Here is a 14,546-nt window from a genome sequence, read left to right on the forward strand (position 1 = left end):
ATATTTTTGACACATTTAAATTATGTAGTATTGTTATATAAAGACAAGTTAAAAAATATATGTTTATGAATTAAGAATATTCATAAAGACATGATTATTATATATGATGGTATGTAAAAGGGACGCTAACTTGATCCTTAATAATTAATTCCTCTTAGAGAAGGCTTTGGATTTAATAAGTGTTACTTCGTCACACTCCTTTTCAGATATGTAAATATAATTTATATCAGTGATGGAACAGTTGTTTTTTTTGTCAGTACTTTCTTTATTGTGGGATATTTTTTATATATTAGAAATGAACACTTTCAATATCAATACAATATCAATATTTGCCATTATGTAAGGGATAATGTATGGTAAGCAGGTTGAAATGGGAAAAGGAAACCCAAAAGGGTTAGACAAGACACCAATGCGAAGCGGAGGGGCCTTTGATCTCGGAATTCTGACTTTAATCTTAAAACTCTGATTTTTTTCTCAGAACAATACTAATAAAAAAAATATTTAATCAGTCAATCAAACTTTATTATATAGCACATTTCATACAAATCAAATGCAACCCAAAGTGCTTTACAGCGATTGAAAAACAAGAAGAAGCAGAAGTAAAACGATGGCAAGACATATTAAGGGAAAATAATAATAATGATAATAAAAATAGTACTGATAAAAATAAAAATAAAAATAGAATAAAATAGAGACTAAAATAGAGACCAATGCACAGCAACAATAAAATATGTGTTATTAAAATAAGTTAAAGCATCAAAATTAATTAAGAATACAAATAGTTAAAATAGTTATTAAAAGGGTAAGGATAAGAGCTTATTTATTTTATTTTTTTGTCAGGGGCCCTAATCCTCTTCCATAATACTAGTAATATAAGGTTCCAATAAATTAGTTGTAAATAGTCCTCAGAAAGGCGCAACGTCTCATGATCTCTCCACGCTTTAAACAGTTTTGTCCTTCCCCGGCCACCGTAGGATACGTAGACAGCTCCTAAACAGCCAGCTTCCAGAGACAAAATGTCTTTTACTTTGTATTCCCTCATTCAAGCTGCTATTCTGTGCGTAAATGCGGTCGCAGTTCTACACGAAGAAAGGTTTCTGAGCAAAAGTAAGTGTTCATAGTTCAGATATTGTGTGTGCGTGTAAATCTGAAACAGTTTGGCTAATGCTAACTAACTAGCTAGCTAGCAACAACACTGTTTACACTTACAGAAGTATTTGTCACACCTTAAGACCTTCAGCAGCTTTTAACATAATTGACACATAATGTATAACTATTAAACATCACATGTATCTTAAAGCTGTTAATGGAAATGCAGGTAAGTCTGTAAAATACTGTGCAAGACATGTATTTTATAAATCAGTCTGTAGTCAAAGTATTGAATTCACACTGAGCTGTTTTCTAACGTGATCCATGTCTCTGTGGGTTTCAGTCGGCTGGGGAGTGGACCAAAGCGTGGGAGGTTTCGGGGATGAACCAGGTATCAAAGTCCAGATGATGAACCTAATCCGGTCTGTGAGGACAGTGATGAGAGGTACGTCAAGTACACACAGACTCACAGTCAGTATGAGGTGTGTTCAAGGTCCCCTTATTGTTGTGGAAACGTAAGTGACAACGAAACTGATGGTAACATAAATGGTGATCTAAAAAAAGACATACACCACCAGTCAAAAGTTTGGACACACCTTCTCATTCAAGGGTTTGTATTTATTTTAATTAATTGAAACACTGTAGATTAATACCAAAGACATCAAAACTATGAAAGAACATATATGGAATTATTGAATGAACAAAAAAGTGTTAAACAAACCAGAATATGTTTTATATTTTAGATTCTGTAAAGTAGCCCCCTTTTTCCTTCATGACAGCTTTGCACACTCTAAAGTTTAAATTATAAACATGAATAATTGTAACTTCTTAACCAACTTTTTATTGTTTCTCTTTGTATTTGATCCAATATTATTTTATTCTAACAAAGAAAGAAAGAAAGAAAGAAAGGAGACTCCTTGTCTGATGTATAATCCACTCTGTGTTTCTCTCTGCAGTGCCGTTGATAGCAGTGAATACGGTCTGCATTGTGCTGCTGCTTCTCTTCGGATGACGGGACGAGCCTGAAGATGGGACAAACCGGTCTGCTGTCAGAAGAGAGTACCATCATCTCAGGAATCCCTCAGGAGGAACATTTTATTTCTTTGACACAGAGACGTGTACTGCCTGCTGGACTATGAATGCTTTCAACTGATGATTCACATCACTCCATAACATCTTTGTCACGGCTTGTTTTATAAAGACAATAATTCAAATTAAGGAAATGCAGCCAGTTAGATCGGTTTTCTTCACCACTTGTTTTAAAAGTATGTTAAAGGGTTTGTTGTTTGAAACTCCATTCATGTTTAATAAAATATCACAAAGCAAACTAATGTTTGGACATCTTTCTGATAAAATGTATGATTGTTAAAAGTGAACAGACTGTAAAATAATGTTTATAGGCTGAACACTGAGACTGACTTGGACTACGGAAGAGGATTAGGGCCACTAAAAAAAAAGTATATTATACATATTTTTTTGTTATTCTGAGATCCTTAGTCCGTAACCTTGGCATCATCCTCAACCCCACCCTTTCCTTCAAACAACACATCAGATACGTCACCAAAACATCCCTTTTTCACCTCTGCAACATTGCACGGCTCAGATCTTCCCTCTTCTCCTCGCCTTCATAACCTCCCAACTTGACTAATGCAACAGCATTCTTTACGGCGTTCTCCACTGATCTCAAAAAACTCCCAATATGTCCAGAATTCATCTGCCTGGTTACTCACCCACTCCCGCACCAGAGCCCACATCACATCACACCCATCCTTCAGCACCTCCATTGGCTCACCACACAGCACTGAGTCCACTTCAATATCCTGCTCATCCCTTAATAACCTTGCCCCCTCATACCTGACCGACCCCCTCAGATATACCCCCCATCTCGCCGCCTCAGATCATCAGATGCCAATCTCCTGTCCCCTATCACCAAGACCAAGCACCGCACCTTGGGGGACAGAGCCTTTGCCATCGCTGCCCTGGCTCTCTGGAACTCTCTCCCTCCACACATCTGCAACTCTGACTCATTTCAATCTTTCAAAAACCAATTCAAGACCTACCTGTTCAAAAAAGCATACAACACTTGACCTCTACCCCTGCCTACCTCTGTCCTTGTTCTGTTTTATTTACCTGGTATTTTTTTACTTGTATTTTAGGTAAAGCGACTTTGAGTACTAAGAAAATCGCTATATAAATCCTATGAATTATTATTATTATTATTACTAAATTCATAATTTTGACAAAAAAATCAGAAGTTTGAGATTACTGACTTTAATCTCAGAGTAATAAAAAATATTGCACTCAAATGATTTCATATTTTTTTCCCAGTGGCCCTAATCCTCTTCTGTACAGTACTATGACACTTGAAGTGTGTTCGCGTTTTCATTCCTGAGATAGTCGAACATGTTAAGTTTGTCCCAGCTTGCTTTCCGTACTTAACATACGTCACAACCAGGAGTTGTTTGTATTACTTCACACACTTCAGAAGTGTTCGTATCTTTATCAAAAGTGCCGTTTTAATTATTATTTGAAGCAACAATGGGGAGTGCATGCAGTTGCATTGTTGCTTCGCTTTCTGCATGCTCTTTGTATTTATTTTATGTTCACATTTACTCATCACATGCCGTGCTGAGACGAAATGTACTCGAAAGCAGGAGGCTTCCAAGTCCAGTTTATCTCTACCTAAAATACCTGATCAAAACTTTCACCCTGTGGAGGACAGGACACCTGAAGTCGCTCATCACGGACAGCTGTGAGGTTGTGTACACGATCATAAACTGCAGGTAAGTTTCTCTCCACTCCCAAAGAAGGAGTCAGGACTCAGTTTCACACAGAGTTACAGCTATGATCAGTGTTTGTCTCTCTAAGGTGGGAGACTCCTCTGTTGAGAAGGTTCTGCAGTGCTGCAGGTTATGGTTGGGATTATCCAGACACAGAGTTCAGAGACGTCCCCCTGTGCTTCCCAGAGTTCCTGTGTGGCAGGCTGCTGCTTATGGCGATCACTGATGGGAAGTTCAGACTCAGTCCTGCAGGTACGACTTCAAGAAACTTCAGGGACCTGTCTGTCTCATAATGCATTAGAATCAGCTGTTTTTGCACAGTTATGCAGGTGAATTTGTCATGCAGACCACATGATGTAGAAAACTAGGTTTGCAGTTATTCAGAAAAGGTGTCAGCACAGAGCTCATGTGGCAGAGAGAGGACACTACTGATAAGGATCATTTGCACTGTCTGCAGATCACCCAGAGGATCATAAGTGAGCAGACAGTGCCTGCATTAAAGATAAGTTGAGTGTAGAATAGCAATATGTAGTTATATTTATTAGTTTGGGTAAATAATAATTTATAATCCACATATGAAAGGTGTTATTTTTAGTACATCTCAAAAATGTGTTTATGCCACCACCACTTATCAACATTTGTTCCCTTCAATTTCAGTATCTGTGTCCAAACAACTCAATGTTGCCATAAAAACTTTAAACTCTGTGATAAGTCCATAGAATGTATGGGATATGACATGGTTGTGATTCTTGTGCAGGACTGGTTCGTGTCCACCAGAGTCTGAAAACCCTCGAGCCAGTCGATGAACTGAAGAAGGGTCCGTTCATGCTGCAGGTTCGAGTCCTGGAGTACCGGCAGCTTGAAGCAGGCGTGGAGGTGGACATCTGTCTGTGTGCAACTTCTCGTACCGGGCGTCCAGTGTGGGAGAGTGTCCTGACGCTGCTGTCGGAAAAGAAGCTCCACAAAGAGAGCAGAAATGAACTTACAAGTGAGTGGTGTTATGATAATATGTGCTTGTTTATTTTCTTTAGCCTCTTTACCAAAGGGAGCACGAGTGAATCTATTATTCCCGCTACAGCAGCATTTGATTGATTGCTTCTGCACTCTAAGCTTAGAAAGTAGGCTTGATGAATTGTTAAACCATATATAGGTACATATTCTGTTTTTTTCTTGTTCACACAGGCCGACCTGATGAGCCTGTTCTAGAAAATGTAAAGCAGGTAGAGCTACGAGTTCCCAGGTCTGCTGGCCTGCAGTGTATATGGTTCTGCTCTGACTTCTCCCCCTATCGGCTCCTCATTGCACCAGCCCGGCTCTTCTGTAGAAGTCAGACTTCCTCACATCTCTGGATGCTGTCGGTTTGTCTGGCTGAAATAGAAAAGCACAAAGGTAATATGTTTCATGGGAAAACCAAACTGATTTGTAGTTAATCATTGTTAAATGTCACCTACAGATTTTTTTTACTACATAATTGTTCTCAACAACACTGACCTTCTTGTTATTCTTTGGTGTCAACAGGGGTGGAGATCATCACAGCGCCTGTCAGCATCACGGCCCAGTTTAAGGATCCTCTGTCGGTACCAGGCAGAGTGACGCTCAGGTTCTGGGAGACGACCGATGACCGGAGTCAGTCTTCTGCCCGAGGCCTCAGCTTTCACATGCAACAGAGTGGAAGAAGCACATCTCACATGATAGGATCGATTTCTCGGTCATGATTAACAAAGAGCGTTGAAATTTATATCAAAACAATAAGCTACTGATGTGTTGTTTCTGTTTTACACTGTTTTTGCAACAAAAAAAACACATGATAATAACAACATATGTTTTCCAGGCTATGAGGGTATTTCTTTTCTTAATTTATTTTTTCATACTTTTGTTTTGAGTGAAGTTTAGCTCCCCCTGGGATAAAACGATACCTCTTCTCTCCTGGCTGGTCTTGTACAAACACATGTCTCAGAAGTGCTATTGAAGTAAAAACCTCCAGCTGCTTCTTTGAACAGTCAAGCACACCACTCAGTGTTCATCCATGTTGTGAAAAATATCAAAAAAACGGCTCTTTCTGCAGCGTGCTGAAAATCACTCCTCTGGTATTCCCCCAGCAGCAGGTTCAGCCATTGAAAATACTGTAGCTCTATAGAAATGATCAGTCTTGGATCTAGTTGTTTTTGTAGAGGGGGTAGTATTAATTTCAATCTGTTTCATAACCAGCTTAAAAAAAATCTACATACACTCTTCAAAATAGTTGAATACACTGCAAATTTAAATTAAATCCTGTATTTAAAAAATGCATTGTTTCTTTTTTTGTTGATGTAAAAAGTGTCTTCAGATTATTTGAATGTAATAATAATTATGTCGTATTTGAAAATATAACTTTGAAAATGCAATGACCTCTGACAATACCAAATGTCTGTGACTACAATAAAAAAAATTACATTGTGAAATGAAAATATGACACTTCCAGGTTTGTATGACGAGTTAAATGCCACTGTATCCATTTTGCATTCATTTCTGATGAGCTACTTTGTACGTTGTAAATTATGACTAAATGTTAAAGTGGCTTTGAGGAGTCTTGTTTGAAACATTGTTGATCTTGTCCTTTACATGCACAGCAGTATGTCTGATATAAATGTCACCCTGCTTTCATTTAACAACAAGCTGTTGATAATGTGAAGAAAGACTGTTTCTGCAGTGTGCTGTCATGCAGCAGTTTCAGGCATAATAAACTGAAGTATAGAAATTGTTGATCTTGTTGCCGATGATGTTGTTCGCTTTTGTAGCTCATAAAGAAGCATCAGTATCAATTTCAGTTTGTTTCACAATCAGTTAAGAACTTCTCACAGAGGCTTGAAGAGACACTTGCAACCTTGATGTGAGAAGTGAGAGCTCAAAGGTTCTGCATGTCACTGAACTTGTACTGTGTGAATTTTTGGATATTATCTACTTGTCTTTCACATTTTGCAAAACTCACTGCTGCGCTTTCTTAGTTAGAGTTGGATCGAGCTTGAGTCATGTCTTCACTTAAAGAGTAAGGCATAGCCAGGAAGAAATGAGCTTAGCTCAAGCACTAGTCGCAGAGTGAAGTAAAGAAGAAAACCTAACCACCAAACATCATCCTCACAATCACAACTTATCTTTTGTATATTTATATGTGTTGAAAAGAAACAAGTATATTCTGTGAATGAAGGGAGCTGTGATGTGCTGGTCCATGTGTTTCTGAACAATAGGGCTGCCCCCCTTGTCTTTGAGTCTCTGTGCTTGACTGAGCTTATTACCAAATAGACTGTCCTAGGTGAAGTGAAGGGGACAGTTATATTCATCTCTTCTCCCCAAAAGTGACACTGTTCTTTAAATCGTGTCTGCATTACATTCAGGTGTACAAGTTGAATATATCACATCAGACATTACTGACGTCATTGTTCTTGTCTAATGTTGATCTGAACCTCTGAAGGAACATTAAAGTGCCGGGGGGAATTTAATACATTTCAGTATTGTTAAATCAGCAGTCGTGGAGCTTTTTGCTTTAGGTTTCATAGATCCAGAGAACACAAGCAGTTTGTAAGATGACATGTCTGCTGGTTGACAATACTGGGCTAATGCAGTCATCGCCCCCACAGGGAATGAAGACTTTTCAATATTTGATTCCTCTGATACTCCTGTTTGCAGCTTTCATGTATGTGGAGGTCTGTCCTCCTGCATTATTTAGAGAAACACATTCTGTGCATGGGACTGAGAGAAGTGGCTTTTCATGCATCGCTGCAACATTTCATGAAGACAATCCTGGCATGAGTTCTCCTTTACAAGAGGAGGAAGGACTGGAGGTTACATTTGGTTTACGAAGATGATCTGAAAAGGAACAATAGACTTCCATCAGAGAAGGATTGAAGGTCAGATTTAGGCAACATCACAACTCCAGTTCACTCTCTTTATTTTAAAATGACAGAAAACAATATTTAATCGGACACAGGAAATCATGTGAAATCTTGGGGGAACATTAATTTGCTTTTCAACAAGAGTTAGATCAGGAGATGAATTTGACTGCATGAAAACTGAGGGAGGGCTGCACAACTTTGGTCAAATGAATGTGTAGAACCAACCTACTAGCACCTCTGAACCTCATAAATGAACATGTCATGTTTGCTACAATAATAGAGCCTCACAGGCAGGCCTGTGTCTCATTTTGATTCAGTTTTTGAGTTTAATAGTCAGAGTAATTGTATCAGAAATAAATAGAAGCTTAAATATGCTGGTTGAAAGGCTTTGTCACATTTTCTAAATGAAGCAAAGTCAGCTGTTTCTCATCTTCATGCTAAGCTTAAACCATTGTCTGTTAAAGCTTCATATTCAAACACAAATAAGAGGCTGATATCATCATTTTCATCCAACTCTGCAGAAAGTGTAAGCATATTACCCAAAATGTCAAACTCTTGTTTAGAGAAGCAAATGTTTTATACTTTTCACCGATTCAGTTTGAAAGTATGTATTTCATGTTGTGTTACCTTTTTGTTATTCTGCTTTTCCCTCCCCTTCAAACAGAAAAGAGTTCCCAACCCTGAATGCCATAGTTTCTGCGTAGTACTACCTGACTGTTTCCAGGTGTGAGAGCCTGCAGCTGTATGACTGTGAAGGTCAGTCTACTTGGGGGAAAAAAACAACATATTCAGCAAAAACCCAAATAACAAAATCAGCAATCAGTGAGGCATCCTGAGACTGCCTCCCTGCACACTGTGAGTGGTTGTAGTTTCTAAGAGGGGGGGAGGGTGTGTGAGCAGAGTCTCTGTTTATAGACGTTCAGAGGGAGGAGAACTCAGTCTCACCAGCTGTACTACGGATCAGAGGGACACACGCTGGGTCATCCCACCCATGCCATGTGATTTTCATTACAGCAACTCTGGGAAGAGTTCAGCCGTGGAAGGTTTAAGGTAAATCCTTTTTTTCTGAAGTGTTTGATTCTTAGTGGATTTACATGATTCTCTGTTTACATGCTCCTGTGAGTTTCATTGTTTTGTTTACTTGTGTGATGGCTTTATTGTGTAGGACCTTGATGAGCATGTTGTGTAACTACTGTAGAGTGCTGCAGTCACACTGAACTAATGTTTTTCAAGGCTTCTTAAAGTCGACTCTAGATAATTCTGTCAAGGTTAGATCAATGCTTTGACTTGTGATCTATGCAAATTTTTACATTAAGACAAAGGCTTGGTGATCATTCAAGACAATAGATAACCTGCATGATGACACATATCATTTTAGGGATACAAAGATCAAAAATATATAAGAATCTAAATGTGAATTATTGCGTGATTCATCCTTGTTATGCCATTTTAAAATTCTTCTGCCAAATTGAAGCTGTTTCAACCTTCCCAAAGTTCCCACTGTGACAACAACAGCCACCAGCAAGGTGAAACTACAGCCATATTGCGATGAGTGTATTTTACTCCAACCTATTTCTCATCCATTGTTGCTCAGTCACCTTCACAAGCTGGAGTGCAGCACACTGAAGCTTGTGTTAACATGTACATTGCTGTTATCATTCATTTATAGAGTCCCGATTCTGTCATGCATATGAGCCAGTCAAGTGTAAGAGGGTCAGTCAGGAAAGCTTCTGTGTGAACAGAATTGAATTTAGCAGGGAATAGGTGTGAAGGGGAAGTCTTTCTTCTCTATTTAACATCATAGTAAATAAGGAGTTTGTCTCTATGTAACAATTTAAAGCTTTTCTCCATCGTAGCTCTGCCTGAGTATTTCTACAGGGGCAGATTTCCACACTGTGTACCTTTACAACACCGGAAACTCTGACTAATCCTGTTTTGAAGTCATGCATTCATCACTTTATCTCAAATGTTGTCTCTGTGGGGAGGGGGAGTGTGTATGAGTCTTTGAAAGAGATGAAACACACACACACACGCTCTGTCCCTGGTTAGAGCACTTTAGAGGAGTTCATCCGTCTCCTTCCTCAAAGAGCTGCTCCTCGGGGAGTTTAAGTTATTTTTTGCTTCTTTTAAAAGTACCAGCTTCATTTATTTATTCAAAGAGGCCAACGCTAAATGACAGCTTGTTCTTCTTTACTGTTGTTCAAACAACAACTACACAGCACGTACTACTACCTGCCCCAGTTACTATATTGTGAAAGATGTGAATAATATTAATACTGCAGCTGCACAATTGTACCCTGGATGATTGAGGCGACTCATCCAATGAAGAGAGTTTTGCATGTAATTATGTGCTATACGTTAGAGAAATAATAAGGGCTGTAATGGAGGCCTGACATTTTACTGAAGTACAGTAAGTGCTGGGAATGACAGGCCTCAGTTTGTCACTTTCTCTGATATGGCACATCTCATCCTTATAAATGGAGATGCTGGCTGTGAGTTGGTGTGATCACCTTGTTGGACAGACTCAGTTATTTTAACAACTATTAAAGGGATTGTCATGAAATCAGACACAGACACGTGCATGTAAGACTTGATAATCCCTTATATTTCCATCCAGATGCATCACAAGTTCAAATATAAATAAATTTTTCTTTCTTTCCGGATTTTGGTTTGTGACTATCTAACTCCAATTCTGAAAGATATTGATGAAACATTACATAACTTAATGATTAGTACATCATGTATAACCTCTATTAGATTGAAAATAATGCAAAGGCAACATATCAAATGTTGAAACTGAAAAATGCATTATGTAATGAAAAAAATTTGCCCATTGTAATTTGATGCCAGCAACACATTTAAAAAAAAGTTAGGACAGGGAAATGTTTACCGTTGTGTTGCATCTTCTTTTAACACATTCTGTAAATGTTAAGGAGCCGAGGAGATTATATAGGCTTTCACCCACTAGATAGTTTGGGGTTTCCTTAGTTGTACGTTTTTTTTCATGATGATTAGAATGTTTTCAATGGCTGACAAGTCAGGACTGCAGGCAGGCCAGTTTAACACCTGGACTCTTCAACTACATAGCCCTGCTGTTGTAATATACTCAGAATGTGGTTTGGCATTGTCTTGATGGAATATGTAAGGTCTTCCCTGAAAAAAGTTTTCTCTTGATGGCAGCATTTGTTGGTCCATAATTGATTTGCAGAGTCTCTTTCTACCTTTGAGAACATCCATCACTTTCGGGAACACCTACGCACCTGAGCGGGACTCATCTCCGCTGTAGTCCCAAGTGGTGTGAGTCACACCACCTTTGATCCACATAGTCCCCCTCTTCTTCTGAGAGACTTTTAGACCCAGCTCTTTGGGAACAACTCGGCATTTGGTAGTTTGATACTAGAGATAATGTTGATGACAATGGCCTTCATGATGATGATATTGAGGTTTCATGGTGATGCTGATATATTGTTTATTTGCTGTGGTGATGATGATACAAACAATAGAAAAAAAGCTTCTCTACACCCTGTGCATCACCCCTAAAACTGCATGGCTCACCTGTATCAGACTTTGCAGTTTGTGGCACTAACTCGTGTTGTTGTTTCCCGTCTGTCTAGATCTTTGCTTGTGTTGGACTTACTCTCAGATGTACGTTGGCTTGGACAAAAGCGTCTGCTGAATTAAATTGTAACATTGTAACAAAATAAAACCTCCATATAATGTTTAGCATTAATGTCACCTTCTGAGGTGCTATCTGTGCCATGGCCACCTATGCATCTCCATCACAGTTATGCATAACAATCTTGGTGGTCCCTCTTCTGTTTGGAGCAGAGGAAGTGGCGTCCATGATTTCCATAAAAGGATCAAACTGGTATCTATGAATTTGGTTTCTTCTTTGCATGTTTACCTGCTTCACAGTTTTAACTTGCATTTGTGGATGCAATAATAAAGTGTTCACAGACGATTTGTTGGAGGCAATTTTGAACCCATAAAGGGATTTCCACTACAGAGTCGTGTTTGTCTTGTCAAGTCAAGTCAAACTTTATTTATATAGCACATTTTAAAACTACCGCCGCTGACCAAAGTGCTGTACAACTTAAAAACACAATATCAATAAAACAAATATTTGTTAAGAAAAATAGATGTTCAAATGCAATCGATAACAAAAAAGCCACAATAAATAAAAGCAAAATAAAATGTTGGGATGTCTCGCTCAACAAGTATTAAAAGCCAACGCAAAGAGGTTTGTTTAAAGCAAAGATGTAAAACTCAATGGTCTGTGCAGTCCTGATATTTTGAGGTAGACTGTTCCAAAGCATGGGAGCAGCCACCACAAGAGCTCTGTCACCTCTGGTTTTGAACCTGGATCTTGGCACATCTGAAAACATCTGGTGCGTTGACCTGAGTGCTCTGGCAGGAGCATGCAGGTGGAGACACTCACACAGTGCAGTAATGCAGCGCTGTCCGAGGGCCCGACGATCAAAGCAAACCACTGTTGCTTTTCTGGCAATGTTCCCTTTGTACAGTTTCCTTGAATCTACTGTAGATAATGAAATCCCCAAACTCTTTGAAATTCTACACTCAGAAACATGATTCTGGCATAACTGAACTATCATCACATGTATTATCTCACAGATTGATTAACCTCTTCCCATCTTTACGTCTGACAGACTCAGCTTCTCTGGAATGCAAGAGACACACACATTGTCATTGCTATGTGTCTATTGCAAGATACACACTGATACACTACTTTTTCAGTGTTTTGTTGTCTCTGTCCCAACATTTTACAAACATGTGGCTGGCATCAAATTAAAATGTGCATATATTTTTCATACAAAGATGTAATTTTTCAGTTTTTCTTTCAATATGTTGTCTTTGCTCATTTTTTCTATTAAATATAGGGTTTGAATTATGTGCAAACCATCAAAACTGTCCCAACTTTTTCAGATATAGGGTTGTAAAATTGGCTGTTCCTTGTGCTAATTCTCCAACTAGCAAATCAAAATAATGTGATCATGGTGTCTGGTCAAAATCAACATATTGGGTAATAAAAAAAAAAAGATTGAATGTACTTCATCAGATATATCTTACATCATGTAGATTAATTAGAGGTATTTAATATAGCTACTTATGGTGAGAAAATACTTGAGATAAATCACGTCTAGAACACATATTACAGTCGTCTGTCATTATTAACATATGAATCATCATGTCATTCAACCCTATTATAAATGAATCCATCTGATTTAGGTTACAGTTCCAGGTAATAAAACTGAGGAAAAGTGAAAATTTAACTTTTTTTTTTTTTTTTCATCTCCCTGCAGCAAAAAGGAAAAATACATGAAGAAGCAAGGAAGAAGAGACACTGCCAGCATCCCCCTCTCCCCACCAGCAGGGAGCAGCAGTGTTCAAGTCTACAATGAGTACCAGAAGGTGGCTTTCAAGATACATCCTGAGAATGGTCATGCTACAGGGAACGGTTCTCACTCCAGGAAGGACAAGGTCAGTAGCCGAGATGATCAAGGCAAGATGTCGTGTGTACCAGACATCATCTCTCACAGTCAGGACCAGAGGTACGGCATGAAGGACGAAGTGTTTCACAGAAACTCTCTGTGGAGGATGGATTCAAGCAGCCAGGCCTATTCAGGGCAGGAGGACAACTCCACAGACCCACATGAGACCCTGACAGAGACTTCAACTCTGACCTTTGTGGACGCCCACACGATGGATGAATCAACAGAGAACCACAGCCTCCACGGGATGGGGATGATTTACCTCAAGGAGTTTGTGCTGATAGATGATGATGATGATGGAGACATGTCACTGAGAGAAAAAACTGTGACAGACTTGTCAATCATGGGCGGGAAAGCAGCTGAACTGGTGTGTGGGAGGTTGTTGTCTACCTCCAGTGGCTCAGTGTCTGAGTACAAGGAGGAATCCTTGGCTCCTGAAGCACCACCCCCCGTGGAAGTGGAGACTGAACCAGAAAAGAAACGCTGCTGTCCCTGCATTGTTTCATGACTAAGCAGGATGTGAAGGATGGTACCTGCAGCAGATTGTGTGTCAATGATGTTTAAGATGTTCTGATCACCCAGACAAAATACTCCTTCATACTGTGTCAATATATACAGTATGTGTTTCTGCTGCACGTTTACAGGTATGGTGCCCTATAACTGTCATGTCAGGTTTTGTCTGATTCAACTTTTGTTTTCAAGAACCATTATCTAGCAATAAAACACAAAACCAGCACGATGTTATTTCTGTTTGTCTGAACTAACAGTCATCAATGCATTTGTGGGAGACATCTAATTAACAGAATTGTGAAATGTATGTATGATGAGAGGTTAATGCTTAATATTGATTAACATCTTAAGCTCATAATCCTTCTAAAGTGCAACTGTAACATGTATGCAGTGAGTAATAACATTTTGATACTAATAAAATGCATGTTGCCTAACAAATGATCTGAATGATGGAGTTTGTGATATTCCACAAAAGGTCTCAACAGATCAGGTGCTAACAACAAATAAAGATATCGTCATAAACAACTTAAATGTGTAGTTATTTTTCAATGTTCAGTATTTGTTTGGCTGAGTGAGGTTAACTACAAACAATGAAAAAACACACAACTATTGCATTACCATAGAAATTTCAACTGTGATAAGGAGACCCAGCAATCTTGTTTAAGGCTGCACTGAGTCCTGCACATGATGTATGCAGGACTATCCAAACAATCCGTAGGACGGCTCCAGCTCATCCAGAACGCAGCAGCCAGAGTCGTGACTATCACAATTGGGGGGAAGAGTTAAGG

At 38.9% G+C, this 14,546-nt stretch overlaps 3 protein-coding genes across 3 annotated transcripts; all 3 read left to right on the forward strand.

Moving 5' to 3' along the window:
* The first annotated feature begins 931 nt into the window (after positions 1 to 931).
* On the forward strand, positions 932 to 2,420 carry ier3ip1 (immediate early response 3 interacting protein 1). The gene is made up of 3 exons (XM_034691963.1): positions 932 to 1,107; positions 1,433 to 1,534; positions 2,046 to 2,420. Exons 1-3 carry the CDS (start codon positions 1,017 to 1,019, stop codon positions 2,099 to 2,101), a joined length of 249 nt encoding a protein of 82 aa, XP_034547854.1. The 5' UTR covers positions 932 to 1,016; the 3' UTR covers positions 2,102 to 2,420.
* Positions 2,421 to 3,488: 1,068 nt separating this feature from the next.
* Positions 3,489 to 6,611, forward strand: si:ch211-12e13.1. The gene is made up of 5 exons (XM_034692993.1): positions 3,489 to 3,872; positions 3,958 to 4,121; positions 4,627 to 4,857; positions 5,052 to 5,258; positions 5,388 to 6,611. Exons 1-5 carry the CDS (start codon positions 3,628 to 3,630, stop codon positions 5,582 to 5,584), a joined length of 1,044 nt encoding a protein of 347 aa, XP_034548884.1. The 5' UTR covers positions 3,489 to 3,627; the 3' UTR covers positions 5,585 to 6,611.
* Positions 6,612 to 8,691: 2,080 nt separating this feature from the next.
* si:ch211-12e13.12 (paralemmin-2) lies at positions 8,692 to 14,283 on the forward strand. Its single transcript, XM_034692408.1, has 2 exons — positions 8,692 to 8,788; positions 13,060 to 14,283. The coding sequence occupies exons 1-2, from the start codon at positions 8,730 to 8,732 to the stop codon at positions 13,754 to 13,756; spliced, it is 756 nt and encodes a 251-aa protein (XP_034548299.1). The 5' UTR covers positions 8,692 to 8,729; the 3' UTR covers positions 13,757 to 14,283.
* Positions 14,284 to 14,546: the final 263 nt, after the last annotated feature.

The sequence above is a fragment of the Notolabrus celidotus genome, chromosome 9 (genome assembly GCF_009762535.1).
Source record: "Notolabrus celidotus isolate fNotCel1 chromosome 9, fNotCel1.pri, whole genome shotgun sequence".
Lineage (NCBI taxonomy): Eukaryota > Metazoa > Chordata > Actinopteri > Labriformes > Labridae > Notolabrus > Notolabrus celidotus.

Excerpts from the sequence above, each read along its gene's own strand:
- ier3ip1 (XM_034691963.1), top strand. The coding sequence starts at position 1,017 with ATGTCTTTTACTTTGTATTCCCTCATTCAAGCTGCTATTCTGTGCGTA. Across the intron at positions 1,108-1,432 it reads AGAAAGGTTTCTGAGCAAAA|TCGGCTGGGGAGTGGACCAA; the intron begins GTAAGTGTTCAT and ends TGTGGGTTTCAG. Across the intron at positions 1,535-2,045 it reads TGTGAGGACAGTGATGAGAG|TGCCGTTGATAGCAGTGAAT; the intron begins GTACGTCAAGTA and ends TTCTCTCTGCAG.
- si:ch211-12e13.1 (XM_034692993.1), top strand. The coding sequence starts at position 3,628 with ATGGGGAGTGCATGCAGTTGCATTGTTGCTTCGCTTTCTGCATGCTCT. Across the intron at positions 4,122-4,626 it reads GTTCAGACTCAGTCCTGCAG|GACTGGTTCGTGTCCACCAG; the intron begins GTACGACTTCAA and ends ATTCTTGTGCAG. Across the intron at positions 4,858-5,051 it reads GAGCAGAAATGAACTTACAA|GCCGACCTGATGAGCCTGTT; the intron begins GTGAGTGGTGTT and ends TTGTTCACACAG.
- si:ch211-12e13.12 (XM_034692408.1), top strand. The coding sequence starts at position 8,730 with ATGCCATGTGATTTTCATTACAGCAACTCTGGGAAGAGTTCAGCCGTG. Across the intron at positions 8,789-13,059 it reads TCAGCCGTGGAAGGTTTAAG|CAAAAAGGAAAAATACATGA; the intron begins GTAAATCCTTTT and ends ATCTCCCTGCAG.